The sequence below is a fragment of the Canis lupus genome, chromosome 24, assembly GCF_048164855.1.
Source record: "Canis lupus baileyi chromosome 24, mCanLup2.hap1, whole genome shotgun sequence".
In the NCBI taxonomy this organism is placed as follows: domain Eukaryota; kingdom Metazoa; phylum Chordata; class Mammalia; order Carnivora; family Canidae; genus Canis; species Canis lupus.
Genome location: NC_132861.1, coordinates 37,091,325 through 37,105,914, shown reverse-complemented (window position 1 = coordinate 37,105,914; position 14,590 = coordinate 37,091,325). Strand labels below are relative to the sequence as shown.

The following is a 14,590-nucleotide window of genomic DNA, read 5'->3' as shown; positions in this document are numbered from 1 at the left end:
GACAGCCAGGCTGGCACGGAAACACTTCAAGGAAGGCTTTACCTCTGTGTTTCTGTTTGAGATGGATCCCTAAGGCTCACCCCATCATTAATCCACTCAGTCAACATCTCCTGCATAGCCACTCTGTGTGCAGGCTCCAGAGGGCAGGGGATGGGTCTGTGGCATTGCCCCAGGCCCTCCCACCCTCACTCCGGGTGGGGCCCCTAGGTGGCAGGGACCACGGCATGATGCCCATGTCCTGTCCTAGGCCACAGGGCAGTTGAGGCTGGCTGCACTGGCACTGACATAGCTGTCTGTAGGATGACCCACCCACCTGGTCGTGTCTTCTGAGAGGGACACTGATGGCATGGTCATTGTGCTTTACCAGCTGCCTCAAGGACTTTCATTACCCCTCCCAACTTCCCCAAATGCTCCACTTCCCCTGCCCTCCAGCCCTTACACCACCTTTCCCTAAGGCCCCTATCTACCACTTCCCTTTAGAGCAAAGCCAGCATCAGAACAGAAGTCCGAAGTCCCTGGATCTCCACGGAGAGAAAGCAGGGAGGATGGGGGCAGTTTTCAGCTTAGGGTCCCACACCGCTAGGAAGCGGGGTCCGCAGGCCTCCAAGTGGGGCTTGAGCATCTGAAGGGGCAAGGTCTGATGTGCCCATTCCTCAGGTGATCCTCCGTTCCTTTAGCAAACAAGAAAGTTCCTTCCTTCACCACCGAGCCCCCACACACCTGGCAGCAGCTAAGCCCCCAGTGGCCTTTTCCATGGGCTAACACTGCCCTCTGCTGGGATGAACTGGCACATCCACCTCAAGTGCCACTAGAGGAAATTAGAAATGTGGCATCCTTGCTTAGGAGCCCCGCAACTCCTGCCCCTGGCCTGCGGAAGGGAATGACGGAAGCCCTTAGAGGCCTCGGCCTCCCTGCCTCCAGTGTATTCTGGGATTGGAGGGTGGCAACAGGAACAGCCCGTTGGCAGACAAAAGACGCAGGGCTGCTGGAAGCCCACCTGCTGCTCCACCTCTAGCCTGCTCACCCATTGCCTCAACTTCTCTTAGCAAGGGGGCAAAGGCCGGGTTTGAGATCAAACTTTGATCACAACACACCTGAGAGGCTCTATCTTATTTCCCTCCTGAGCTCTGGAGCCCCTTTCCAGCTGTTTTTAGGACTCTTCTATCTGGATACAAGAAACCCATCTTAACCTCTACACACCAGAAACCAAGCTCACCTTCTTCCCAAAACCTGAATCTTTCCAGAAACCCTATTTCTCTGTGTTCCATACCCAATATAACTCCAAGATATGCAGGCCCCACCTTGACATCTTTTTAATCCAGTCTTTTCTGGATTTCTCCTTCCATCCCAGCCTCAAACCATCCCACCCCCAGTCCCATTTTTCCCCAGGGCTGGTGGGATTATTGCCCACAACACACAGCTCTTCTAAGAGTCTCTCTGCTCAAAAGCCTCATCTCTTTCCCTTCGAATCCCTCCTTCCACAATATGGTTGGAGCCTGCCTTCCCAACTAGATGGCTGCGTGTTTGCCCCACTCTGAACGTGGAACTCTTTCCAGAGCACATACATACCTCCACTCACACTCATTTTTCTGCCCACGATGCTCTCTTCACATGTTCCTTCAATCTTCATCAAATTCCTTCCCACCCTTAGAGATCCACCTTCCAGATGAAGGTCTTTCTTCATATGTCCCCTGGCAAGCAGTTGTCTCCTCTGACCCCCAAGACTCTGATTTACCTCTTGTGGTACCTGCACCCACCTCGTGGAACAGGCACCTGTGCCCTTGTCTCAGCCCCCTCTGAGCTGTCAGCATCTTGAAGCCAGGGTAGTCAAGAGCCTGGCAGTGCTCCAGGACACCGGCTGAATTGGCTGATAGCAGAAGTGTGTAGACATCACGTGGCATGATATTGACACCAACTGAATGCAGGTTTTAATGAGAGGGGAGGGTACAGGGCAGAGGGACATGGGGTACTGAGGACAGATGGGGAATTACAAAGCAGGAAGGGATCTTAGAGCCTACACAGTGGACAAAGAAGGCAAGTCTTAGGAAGGCAATGGATCGATCCAAGGCCACACAGGTCTAGACCCACTTCTAGTCCATAAGAGGCTCAGGAAGTGCCAACTCTTTCCCGTCTTCCAGTACAGTTCTTCACACACACACCCTGCTTCCCCACTATTTTCCTGGGATTGACCCCAAGCTAGCAAAAGGTTAGAAAAGCTTAAATGTCTTTCCCAAGGTGCCCTGACTTTCAGAGACCTCCCACTCTGTGGACAAATGCTTGGGACCCAGCCTAGGCCCAGAGAAGATCTTGCTGCTGGGACAGGAGGTATCCATGGTGGCCAGTTGAAGCATTCATCCCCATCCCCACCCCACAGCACTGATGCCACACATAAATATTCCAGAAATGTTTAATGCCACAGAGAAATCCAAAACCTCCAGAAAGTTACAGTCATCCTCCTGGGTGCCTGGAGCCAGGGTTGTCCCCAGGAGGCAGGAGGCGTGCATAAGCCAAGGAACCAGGGCAATCTGCTGACATTCTTCTGTCCTCTGCCCTAAATGCCAAGGTTCCTTTAGGCTGGGGAAAGAAGAGGAAGTAGAAAGGGGTAGGAGGAGGGTGTGTCTCTTTTAGGCACTCTTCCTGTGTTAGGATGATGACTCATACGGCAGCCCTGGGAGGGACAAGTCCTCAGACCAGACTACGGCAGGCCAAGCCCAGGGTTCCGGAAGGAACAGAGGGAAGTTCCTGGAATGCAGCAGCCAGGAGGAGTAACCAGCAGAAACTAGAAGGGAGGCCTGGTGCCTCCATCACGCTCCTTGCTCCTTCTCATAGGCCTCTGACCCCACCCCAGTGGGGACAGGCAGGCTTCAGCCCCCACAGGCTTCAGCACCCACATCTGATAAGATCCATACCTCCTCCACTTTAGGCATCACTTTGGGCCTTTCTTAAGTATGACATTGTCATATTCAGTTCCCTGCGGCCAGCCAGAGGCAGAGAAGTCCTGCCCTGCTGAGTAGACGTGCTGGCTGCCGCTGGGGTCCCTGTCAGCTGCGGCCTGTCTCCTCCAGGCCTCACCCTGGGGCTCCTGTGGGCTGTCATACAGGGACAGGGCAGCCAATCCCTCAGGCTCATCGTATATGTGGTCAGGTCGTGGGGGTGGGTGCTCCTCGATGCTGTCATACAGAGGGTCCGCCGGGGGCTGGGGAGGGACCGCCAGGATGCCCCGCAAGCTCTTCCCCAGGTTGCGGGCCACGGCATCAAAGGGCACTGCATATTCTCCCTCTGGGCCCCGTGGCTGGGCGGTGGACACTGGAGTGGAGGGTGACAGAGGTGGCAGTGAGTCGTGGGGCCGGGAGTAGGGGCTTTCTGGCCGGGGCAGCACCGGAGGGGCTGTGGCCGGCTGGCTTTGGGGCCCGGGAGGGGCACTGTTCTTCTGGGCAGAAATGGCTTCTTCCAGGGCCAAGAAGATCTCGTTGCCTTGCCGGGTTTCGAACTCAAAGTTGCCCTCTCCAGAGACGCAGCGCCGGCCCGCCTCGAAGGAAAAGGTGACCTGGGTGGTTGGGAGAGGGAGATAATTAGCCAGGCCACAGGGTGGGGTCACTTCTGCTGGACCCAGCCCCCAACCGCAAACCTGTCACTTCCGACTTCCCTCCACAGGAACTGCTTCTCCTCCTGGGCTCTTTCCTCAACAAGCAAAGCCCTCACCCTTCCTTCTCCCTCCATCCATCCAAGCACAGAGCTTGGTACCTAGTCAACCTCAGTAATACCAGCCACCATTTACGCCTCTGGCCTGTCCACCTCTTGCTGTTCTCCTGTCCCTCTACCCCCTCCCACCCCCTCAGTATCCCTGATGCCCCCCCTATTCCTGACCCCTCCCCCCCCACACCTCCACCCCACACCTTCTCTCTCCTTCCCCTGGCGCTTAGCCTTCTGCTGGCTTTTATCCCTGTCTTTCCTTCCTCATCCCATTCTCTCCTCTTTTGAGGGCCCCTTCGCCCTCTCCCTGACCAGCTCTTCCTCACAGCTCTTCTCTCCTTCAGCCTGCCCTGCGGCGGCCCCTGCTCACCTTGTCCCGCCCAAAGCGCCTCAGGAACCTGTAGGGCCACTCGTAGAGCTGGGTGCCCCGCTCAGGACCACTCCACAGCTCCAGGGCATTCTCTCCAGCCCGGAGGGTATAGGATCCCCGGAGCCGGCACCTCTCACTGGCTTCTGTGGGTCTCATGGTCACGGCAAACTCCTTGCGGGGGGCTACTGTTAAGGGTGGGGAGGGGGAGAAGGTGGTAAATGGGAAACAGCTGGCCTGCCTCGACTCTGCCCTGCTCTAGATGAGGGTGCCAGAGGCCTCCAGGAAAAGCGTTAGCCATGTGCCCGTGACCCCACAGCCTGGGGCTGAGCTGCCCTAGGACAGGTCACACTCCCCAAACGCCAGATCCCTCCACCCCCTACCCTAGCGGCATCATGCCCTAGCCACATGCACCCCGACATCGTGCCCACATCCTTCCTGCCCCTTGCCAGAGCCACAGCTTCGTCCCCTCCATCTAATCTCCTGTCCCCACCCACCCAGCCACCTCCCAAGTCCTGTCACAGCTGCAGGTGTGGCCGTCCCAGCACCCCTGCTCTCAGCCTACCCACCCGCCGCCGATGCCCTCCAGTGCCCTCTGTGAGGCGGAGCTGGAATGTCACCCCTGTCCACCTGCTCCCCCACACACACCCAGCCCGGCGGGCGAGACATCACAAACCGGGACTGTCTCATCAGCAGAAAGCTCCCTTGCCACAGGACACCTTAAACCCCCAGAAATAAAACCATTCTCAGACAGAGAAGGCCAGAGGGTTCACTAGGCGCTCCTCTGCTGACCCCGACCCCCCACCCCCAGCCTCGCCCTCTCCCCGCAGCGGGGCCCAGGGGACAGGGCCTGAACCACGGCTGAAGGCCTGACACTCGACACTCGGGGCAGGCCAGGCTCCCCCAGCTCGGCCTCCCGGAAGCGATGCAGAGAGGCTGATAAGGGGGCTGGCCAGGGCTGGGGGCAACCACAGGGCAGGAAGAGTCAGCCGCGGCTGAGGCCCACAGCCCCTCCCGGCACGGCCCCCCGAGAGGAGGCAGCCCCTCACCTGCGGTCGTGCTGCTGTACAGTTCATTTTCCTCCATGCGGGGCCGGCTGCCCTTCCCCGCTGGCCCCGGCAGCTCCTTCCTCTGGCCCTGAGGAAGAGGCCAGGGTCTCAAGACCGCCTCCGATGCCAAGCCCACGGCCAGCCCAGGCCTCCCTCCCGCGCACTCAGCCTGCTGTCTCTGCATTCTGCACTGGGGCTCCCCCCGCCCCCAGCAACTGCCCCAGCACCCTGACCTCGGCTCTTATCACACCCGTCTGCAAGCACAGACTGCCCCCCAATGCCATGCCCCCTCCTCCCCGCCCCCCCGGGGGGCGCTCACGGAGAAGGCCAAGAGGCAGATGGCCTGGACCCAGTCGCTGCGCTCCGCAGCAGGGGCCGCCAGCAGGTACGGACGCTCCTTGGTCTCCAGGAAGAAGGCGCTGGTGTCCCGGGGGCTGCTGGCCTCCCCGCCGGCCTCGGTCACGCGTAGGCAGTCACTGAGGCGGATCACCTTCCTGGCGGCCTCTCCCCGCCGCGGCTTCTCCGAGGCCTCCTGGAGCTCCAGCCGGGCCAAGGCGCAGTCTGACTCTCCATACAGCGTAGCCCCGAAACGGCGCCATTTCTGAATCCAGATGCGTGGCAGGTGGGTGCCCAGAGGGAGCCACCCAGAAATGGACAGGCGGTGACCGAAGGGGGAAGAGGAGGAACCACGGGGGAGGCCGCGGGGTGGCACTCGGACGAGGAGAGTGGCAAAGGTCACAGGAGAGCCAAGGCAGTCAGAGAGAATAACAGGGACCTTAGCGACTAGAAAGCACCCACAACCAAGGAAGAGGCAGGGACAGCAGGTAGAGTGCAGAAGGCAGGAGGGCACAATAGTGAGCCCCCCAGAGGCAGAATGCAAGGCAGGCCCAGCCCAGGTCCACGTCGAGGGGCAAAAAGCCTGTGAGTCCCTGAAGCCCAGAGGAGGATTGAGAGGGTGGTACCAGGGCCACCCTCGCTCTGCGCGAGGTCCTACAGGAAGCCCCAGGCCAGGAACTTCAGCCCACCCTCTTGAACCTTCCTACTTCATCCCTTGGCAGGTTGGGTCATGAGAGAGACAGAGAAGCCCTGGCGTGGCTCAGCTGAGGGAAAGAGGACTTCCTCAATCAAGGAAGGTAAAGGAAGCTGGCCACAGAGACCCTAGCTCCAGCTTACCACCGGCCAAACTCACCCCACTGGAGCAAGAAAGGGACACGGGAACCTCTACTGCAATCCCAAATTATCTCCCCCGCTGCTCTTTCCCTTCCCTTCCCAAGCACCCCCTTGAGAAGTTACCAGAGAGCCAAAGAGGCAAGAAATGAAGTCACAGAACCTCCTTTACACCCTTCCCACTGGCCCAACAGCCGTCTGCAAAGCACACACTTTGGGGCCTGGTTGGGGAAGCGAGCGGCTGCTAAGGAAAGACCCCTCCGAAGATTGGGCCCTGGGTGGAACGTGGTGGGGGGCACAGTGCTCACCTTCCCATGAGGGTTTTGAAACATTCAGGGGCTCCTCCTCCTCCCCAGGAATTTCTAGCAGCCCCCCAGGCCTTCCGCCCAGTTCCAGCACAGCCTCGCCCTTACCTTTCCAAAAGTCTGCTGCTGTAGAAGGTACAGGAAGCCCTGTTTCACTGCCACTTCTTCCATCCTCCCACCATGCCGGCACCCCAGCCCTACAGCTCTCTCCTACTCCCGCCCTCTTTCTCTCCTCCCTGCCGTGTTCCCCCTTCTCTCAAGTGCATTTCCTCTCAGCCTAGACTTTTCGCACTGTTCTGCTCTTGTCTGCTCGATGACGACAAACCGATAGGCCCTGTGGTTTCTTGCTCTGTGTGGTTTGTGTGTGTGTGTGTGTGTGTGTGTGTGTGTTTGACGAATGAATTTCATGCACAAGCTTCCTGCATTTTCATTGAGTAAGATAATTTCCGAAAAGCCAATTTTCAGTTTTTTACCTAACAACAGCGCAGGTGCAGAAGCTGGCCAAGGAAGGGCTGACCGAGGAACGAGGAATGAACGAGGAAGGGCTGACCTATAGCAACAAGGAGACCCAGGACGAAATTTAACAGTAAAACCAATAGCAAAATATCCTCACACTCCAGCTGCATGCTCAGCATGACACAGGAAGGGAACTTAAAAATCAACCGGCCTAAGTCCCAAATGTAAAAATGAACGGACTGGGGGCACCTGGGTGGCTCCATCAGTGAAGGGTCCCACTCTTGATTTCAGCTCAAGTCATGATCTCAAGGTCTTGAGATGGAGCCCTGTGATCAGTCATCTGGCCGCACACTCAGCGGGAGTCTGCTTGGGACTCTCTCCCTCTTCCATTGCCTATCTTCCTTCTGGCATCCTCTCTCTCTAAAATAAATAAACAAGTCTTTAAAAATAAATAAATAAATAAAAATGGTAGACTGAGGCTCCAGAAGACCAGAGGGACATGTTGAAGGCCACTCAAACCAGAACCTAGGTCTCTCAGCTCAGTAAGAGCTAAGCCACACACAAACACACACACACACACACACAGCATAAATGACACATCAGACAGAAGCTCATCACTTTCACACACAGCTGCAACCCTGTTTCACTCTGAAGGGAGCACTCCCTGCTCCAGACAACTGCACACACACAACAATCAATTCTTTGGGATTCTAGAAACATCCCCACACTGAAACATGCTATTTCTTGGAGCACATCCAGAGAGTTGAAGTTCACCAGAAGGTGAACCAGAAGGTTCTTCCAGTCTTTGTGAGCATTATAAAGGCACTAGAGTTTCACCTGGACATTATCTTTTTAGGTTGCAATAGCACTCTTTTATACTAAAAAAAAAAAAAAAAATTTAAAGACTTCATAGTTGCCAAAACAAAAGTATTCCTTAGTTACTAGAGCTTCCAGGCTCACAACCTTACCAGCCATACTACCTATCCCTGGAAGAAGGGAATGCAAGTATGAACCCACCTATTTGTGACTGTTCTGAGGTCACAGGGCTGGTAGGGACAGGAGGAAGAACCAGGGTTCCTGATTTTTAATTCAATGGTCTTTTTAATGCTGGCCCCTAAATGCAATCCAGACTCCTAGATGCAAGAAGATACATTGCTTTGGGGAAAATTGAAGGTCCCCAGAGAATAGTGAACTTAGAGACAGATGGTTTAGAGAACAATCTGATGGAGGCATGGTGTAGAAATGTTGGGGAACCAGAGAATTAGACAAGCACTCTTGGGGTAACCCCATAATGGGTGCTTATATAATCGGGCCATTTCCTCTACCACGGGGGTTTGTTTGCCTTGGGAAGGAGAGCAGAGCAGTGCACTGCTCAGGCCATCTGCTGTATATGCCGTGTGCTTTACCAAAACAGCTTTAAAAGATGAATGTTATGAGCTCTGGGAGGAGAGGGCTGAGTCATGTAGAGCTCACAGCACTCAGCCCTGCTGCCTGCATTTGAACAGGTTGATCCAGAGATCAAGGGAAAACCAAGGATGCTGGTGTGAGAAAAGCTCTTTAGGAAGTGGTCAGGAGTATGGACATGGGGCAAGGTCTACTCTGTCTCTCTAGTCTCTAAGGAGAGGCAATGTTACCTGGGAGCCATTTGGTCTTTTAGCCATCAGCATCTTCTTATGGAGTGAGAAGAAGAGAGCTTTTAGAGTCATCCTGGAGGTTGCCAGAGCAGTGCCTTTCCAACACTAATGTGTAGATCCTGTAAAAAGTGCAGATTCTGTTACGGCAGATCTGGAGTGAGACCAGAGATGCTGAAAGGAGGAAAACAGAAGCCCCTACGACTCTGATCGCCTTTCCCTAAGGCAAATCGGACACATTCCACTCAGAACCACAGGGGGGCACCCAAGCTTACTAGATTACTTTATAGCTATTTACACCTGAATGCCTGGGCCCCACAACCAACCACATGCCACCCCTTGCCTCTGGAAAGGAAAACTCTTTGGCTGTTGTCTGCAGATGGAACAGCATGAATGTATTATAAGTGACACACATTAAAAGCCTCCCACTTTCCTTGGCAGGACTTGTGGGATCCCTGCAGTGGAAGTTCTAACTCCAGTACCTTCTGTCTGGCCACAGGCGAACCCTGTGAGTAGAGAGACCCAGGAGACATAGCTCCAAGACAGAGCAGAAGGGCAGAAAATTAGAGGCGCTTTAGGTTACCCAAGCACCAATGATGGGAAGAGAAAGCATTCTAAAGGAAAGAGTCCCAGTGATTTATACTGAGGCACAAGTGGGTTCTGGAGTGCTCTTTGGTTTCTCTTTGCTTTTATTGGAAAGGAAAGGACACACCACGCCTCATCTGTGCTTCAATATAAGCCAGGGGATCCTTTCATTTACACTGGTTTCTCTCAACAGGAGTTAGGAACCATGCAGGTCAGAGAACACAGCTCTAAGAGTTCTGCAACTTTTTGTTATTATTCTCACCACTGATTAGCAACTAAATCCTTAACACAAAAGGATTTATGAGCTTGTCTTTGGGGGCAAAAAAGAAAGGAGCAGAGACTGTGTCTGATTCCTTGGGCAGGCTTAGACATTAGGTGACCGCCCTAAGTGACGGACAGGTGGGACAGTTACCCCAGTGCTAGGGCTGGGCACACAACAGGAAAGAAGATATACAATGGGCATGTAGCTCGCGTGGGCCTGGGGAGGATGGAGAACTTAGGAAAGAGATACATGACCTGGGGTCATAAAAGATCCTCCTCTGCTTCCCCTCAACCCAGTGGTTCCGACTGTAGAGGAGGGAGCACAACACCAGTCTAAGTTTTCTTCTTAGTCTCACCCTTTCTCCAATAAGAATTTTCACTTCTCCCAGTACTAGGAAGGGGAGACCCCATGCTGGAAACTCTCTGAGAAGAAAGGCTTATAATACAATATAATAATTATGTTACTTCACATTGACACAACACTTCAAATGTTTTATGTTCTCATATGAACCCACACACACCATAGAATGAGACAGAGACATAAATAAGTTAATTAACTCAGAAATTATTTATCAAGGGATGCCTGGGTGGCTCAGCAGTTGAGCCCGGGATCGAGTCCCACATCGGCTCCCTTCGAGGAGCCGGCTTCTCATTCTGCCTCTCTCTCTCTCTCTGTCTCTCATGAATAAATAAGTAAAATCTTTTTTAAAAAATATTTATTGAGCACCTACTCTGTACAGGCGTACGAGGTACAAGGCATAAACAAGACAGAAGGTGGTTCCTTTCTAATTGGAGACCCTGACAATGAAACGAGTATGCAAGTAAATAGCTCTGGACAGTGAACAATGCTATAAGTATGACAGGGATGGGGTCAGAGGACAACTCTCATAGAATGGTGAGAAAAGCCACTGAGGAGATAACAACAGCACTAAGAAGTCAATGACAGCAGGGAACTAGCTACTTAACGATCTGGAAAACCATGCCAGGCAGAAGCGACACCAAATGCAAAGACCCTGAGAAAGAATCACTGTAAATGTGAGGAGCTGCAAGAAAGCCAGAACGAACAGAGCATTGTTAGCAAGAGATAAGGTAAGATTACATGGCTTCTCGGGCCACACCAAAGATTGGGAATGTATTTTAAATGCAACAGAAGGCCACTTAAGGATTTTTATGCAAGGGTGTAATGATCTAATTTATGATTTTAAAATAATGTTCTGCAGCTGTATGGAAAACAGATTATCACAGGGCAAGGCAGGAAGCAGGGAAACTACTTAGGAATCTATTACCAGACCTCAAGAAAAATGTGATGTAGCTTGGACCAGGGTGTTAGCAGTAGAAATGAAGAGAAGCGGCCGGATTTGGGTATGTATTAAATTTAAATTAAATGGGACTTGCAAGTGGATTGGATGTGAAGGACTGTTGAGATGCTAGGAATCAAGGTAATGCCTGGGTTTTTAGCTGAGCAACTAGGTAAAGAGTGGTACCATTTACTGATGAAGAGAGGATAGAGTACCAAGGGCGAGGAGCTGGATTGGTTGGGGAGTAAATGGGGGCCTAGACCACAGACAGCTGTTACTCCCACCCAATCAGGCAACTAAGGAATTGGAAGACTGCCACTGCAATTGTGACTCCAAGAATATACCACTGCAGCTGCAATGCCAAGGTCGGGAAGCCCCTGACTCACCATCCCCACTCAATACAATCAGGGAGCTTATGATTGGACACTAGGAAAACAAAACACAGCACAACACAACACAACACCCCAGGGGTTAGGCTTGCCAGAAGCAACAGTCAAAAGCTTCTGCCTCACTTCTGCCTCCAAAAATCTTCCCTCAGTGAATCTAATTGGCAGAGGCGATCTTGCATTGGGAACCCTAGCTGCAAGGAAGTCTGGGTAATGTAGTTTTTAGGCGTCCTACCTCTGCAAATCAGAACGATTGCACTAGGAGGACCCAGGTTGAAATGAATGCTGAGCACCAGGCCTCTCTGTCCACAACAGGAAGTGATTCACTACCACCTTCATTTCCATTGCAGGTGGTAGCCCACAGTCGGTATAAACTTCAAACGACCAACAGTCTCAGAATCCAGAGAAGATTTAATCTGGGGGCCTTGACTGGAAGCAAGAGTGAAATCCAATGGAACACAGAAACCAGCATTATCTAACACTGATAATTCCTAGCGGAAAAGATTGGAATCGGCCTCAGCGGGAAAGAGACTGACCTGATCTGACCCAGGAGGTTGGCCCTCCCAGTCAGACTGAGCCCAGGGGTCCTAAACACCCTTTATCTCACCCTACCGCCACCGCCACCACCTCTTCCCAGCATCTGACCCCTCTCAGGAGGCAGCCTAGAGGGCTGGTTAAGATAACAATCTACTTGCGAACATTGCAACTGTGCCTTCTGCGTGTTTCCATTGTCACCACTATTTGGCGGCAATTAGCATGAACGTTTCTGGAGGAGAAAAAGGACAGAGGTGAAAAGAGGGGAGATCACTATCCGGGTTGCTGGTAAAACGCAGGATCCGAGGGCAATGGCCCTGATCCCCTGGAGCAGAAAACTAGAAAGACAAACATAAATTCGGTCGACGTCGAATTGGAAATTCATTGGAAAGTAAATAATAATGCAGACATCCGAAGTGTGGGGTGGGGGTGGGGGGGCACACGGGCGGAGGGCGCAGCGAAGACCGTCGGGGTGTGATGGGACAGCATCTGCACGGTTGGGGTGCGGAGGGGGGCATCCGGGGGCAGGTCGGAAGGACACTCGGGAAGAGAGGCGTCCCCCAGGTGCTGGATCCGGGCGGGGACAGGTCCCGGCCCCTCTCCCGGAGCCGCCGCCAAGCCGGCCCGCGGCAGGTAGCCCCAAGTCCCGCTCCAGCGCCCGCCGCAGCCGGCGCGGCCCCTTTAAAAACCATGTAAACAAAGCTTTGTTCCCCCGGCTCCCCTCCCTCGCGCTCCCCCGGCCCGCTCCCTCTTCCCACCCCCCGCGTCTCCGGGCCGCTGACGTTGCCCGCGCCTTTACGCCGTCCCAGCGGCGCTGCGCATTCTCCAACCGCGGCCGCGGCCGCCGGGGCCTGCGCAGCCGAGCAGCGCTACGCCGCGAGCGTAGCGCGACGAGCCCCCAGCGCGCAGGCGCAGCGGCGACGGCGGCGGCGGCGGCAGCGGCCCCGGCCGAGGTGCGCGCTGGGGGGGAGGGGGGGCCGGAGAGGAGCATGAATGGAGCAAAATGGCGGATCATGTGCAGGTGAGAGGAGCCGCGGGGGGGAGGCGGCGGCCGCGGAGAGTGGGGGAGTGGGGGGCGCCCGCGGCCCAGAGGGCTCGAGCCGGCTCGGGGCTCGCCAGGCCCGCGCCGCCACCGCTCGGGGCTCCGGAGCCGCCGCCCGTCCCGGAGCCCCCGGGCCTTTCCCGCCTCCCGGGCCGGGGGGCCTCCTCCATCCCCTCCCACCGGGTCCCACGCCTCTCGCGCGGGCCGGAGCTGCGGGAATCCGTGCCCCGGCGCGCACCGCTTACACGGCTTATCGGGCACTGTCCCCCCGCTGGAAGGAGGCCTTCCGCGAGTCCTCCTACCCCCCGAGACGGGGGGGGGGGAGGGAGACCCCCTCGCCGGCTCTGCCCCGAGGGGCCTGCCCCGTGACCCTCGCCAGCTCCCGGCGAATACCAGGAGGGAAAGCTCACCCTGGGGAACCTCGCTCTCCCGAGTAGTTCCCGCCGCCGGCCTCTTCACGGCCCCGAATACGGGAGACGACCCCCGCCCCCACCTGGCCGCCTCCCCCCACCCCCTCCGCGGATGCGCCCTTCACTCCCACACTCCCGATCGCACAGCCCTCGGGGCCGAGCTCCCCAGTCCTCCAAAATGGGTGCTCGGGCCTGGGCCCGCCCTCCCTCCTGTCCCCCTATCCACAGTGAAGGAGTTGAGTGCCCACACCTCCTCTGAAACGCGGGGTGGAGGGGGGTGTGTCTGGAATGAGCGATTCGGTGTTGGGTGCACACGTTGCCGTGGAGGGTCTCCACGAGGGGCTCCCTGGGGCTCAGGACCTGCCCTAGCCGTGCCTTGGGCCCAAGCCACTTTTCTTCAAAGACATGGCACAGGCCCTAGGAAGGGACAGCCCGCACCAAACCTGGTCGTAGCTCAAGGACTGCCAGGTTATTTTCTTGCAAACTCCGGAAAGTTGTTTTCTTCTCTGTGCTCTAGACGTGATTGAGATAGATAGATAGATAGATAGATAGATAGATAGATAGATAGATAGATAGATAGATAGATATGTTTTTTTTTTAATGACAGTTATTGATACAAACGTGTTGTCAGAATTCTTCAGATTTTTTTTCTAGGTAACTGCACAGATTTTGTGTTGTGGGAAGTGCAGAGAGGATGAGAAGCGTCACCTTATTTTGCACGCTGTACAGTACCATTTCTCTCAAGAACAAGAAGCTAGAGTGGCTATCAGTTGTTTAATTGGGAGAGGAGGCACTAGTTTTCAGGCCCAGGGATCAGTGGAGTAGATCTTTGGAGTATGAGGGGTAAGTTATCAGGACAGAATTATTAAAAAAAAAAAAAAAATGTAACCGAAGATAGAAGACCACAAAATTTGTGTTTTAAGTTTTTGTTTTTCTTTAAGATTTCGTTTATTTATTCATGAGACATGCAGAGACATAGGCAGAGGGAGAAGCAGGACCCCCAGGAACACCACTGGAGCCAAAGGCAGACAGATGCTCAACCGACTGAGCCACCCCAAGTGCCCCGAGATTTGTGTTTTAAAGCCAGTATCATGGCCTGATTCAGAAATAGCAGTAAAACGATACAAGGTAATAATAGTATAGTGTAGCACCTTGAGTTTTATACCAGCCATTTCTAAGAAACACGAAGGATCTTATGATTTAAAAAAAAAAAAAAAATTCTCCCATCCTAGAAGAGTAGGTAGGTAAGACCTATTTCTCTTTTTAGAGGCAAATCAAAGCACAAAATGATTTATGTGAGATGAAGCTGAGTGGACCAAAGGCATTTTGACTCTGGATCTGGTGTTATCTGTTGGGGGGAAAAAAATAGTGTCCATGAGCATTCTGAAACGTGATTCAAAGGGTTA

The 14,590-nt window shown here is 54.3% G+C and overlaps 2 protein-coding genes and 2 long non-coding RNA genes across 7 annotated transcripts in view; 2 read left to right on the top strand and 2 right to left on the bottom strand.

The window, feature by feature from the left end:
• Positions 1-2,393: 2,393 nt before the first annotated feature.
• Positions 2,394-7,048, bottom strand: DOK2 (docking protein 2). 3 transcript variants are annotated; one of them, XM_072796400.1, is made up of 5 exons: positions 6,585-7,048; positions 5,429-5,710; positions 5,110-5,197; positions 4,064-4,248; positions 2,394-3,547 (listed from the first exon to the last, which is right to left on the bottom strand). In XM_072796400.1, exons 1-5 carry the CDS (start codon positions 6,606-6,608, stop codon positions 2,927-2,929), a joined length of 1,200 nt encoding a protein of 399 aa, XP_072652501.1. In that variant the 5' UTR covers positions 6,609-7,048; the 3' UTR covers positions 2,394-2,926. The 3 variants fall into 3 exon arrangements, with proteins under 3 accessions (XP_072652501.1, XP_072652499.1, XP_072652500.1); XM_072796398.1 differs by having other exon boundaries at positions 6,690-7,048; XM_072796399.1 differs by having other exon boundaries at positions 4,064-4,245; positions 6,690-7,048.
• Positions 4,736-11,904, top strand: LOC140616068 (uncharacterized). Its single transcript, XR_012016566.1, has 4 exons — positions 4,736-5,731; positions 6,168-6,242; positions 9,110-9,176; positions 11,549-11,904. It is a non-coding gene; the product is annotated as an uncharacterized lncRNA (long non-coding RNA).
• On the bottom strand, positions 7,464-13,285 carry LOC140616067 (uncharacterized). The gene is made up of 3 exons (XR_012016565.1): positions 13,185-13,285; positions 8,672-8,790; positions 7,464-8,170 (listed from the first exon to the last, which is right to left on the bottom strand). It is a non-coding gene; the product is annotated as an uncharacterized lncRNA (long non-coding RNA).
• Positions 12,607-14,590, top strand: part of XPO7 (exportin 7) — a 91,875-nt gene continuing 89,891 nt past the window's right edge. For both annotated transcript variants that reach the window (XM_072796397.1, XM_072796396.1), the window contains exon 1: positions 12,607-12,753. In XM_072796397.1, coding sequence (XP_072652498.1) covers positions 12,736-12,753 — 18 coding nt within the window. In that variant the 5' untranslated portion in view covers positions 12,607-12,735. The remainder of the gene's footprint in view (positions 12,754-14,590) is intronic.

What these genes read in the sequence shown, in the direction of transcription:
- DOK2 (XM_072796398.1), bottom strand. Translation starts at nt 6,752, where the DNA reads ATGGAAGAAGTGGCAGTGAAACAGGGCTTCCTGTACCTTCTACAGCAG. An exon ending in AGCAGCAGACTTTTGGAAAG is followed by an intron (nt 5,711 to 6,689) that starts GTAAGGGCGAGG and finishes ATCTGGATTCAG; the next exon opens with AAATGGCGCCGTTTCGGGGC. An exon ending in TCTGCCTCTTGGCCTTCTCC is followed by an intron (nt 5,198 to 5,428) that starts GTGAGCGCCCCC and finishes CCTCTTCCTCAG; the next exon opens with GGCCAGAGGAAGGAGCTGCC.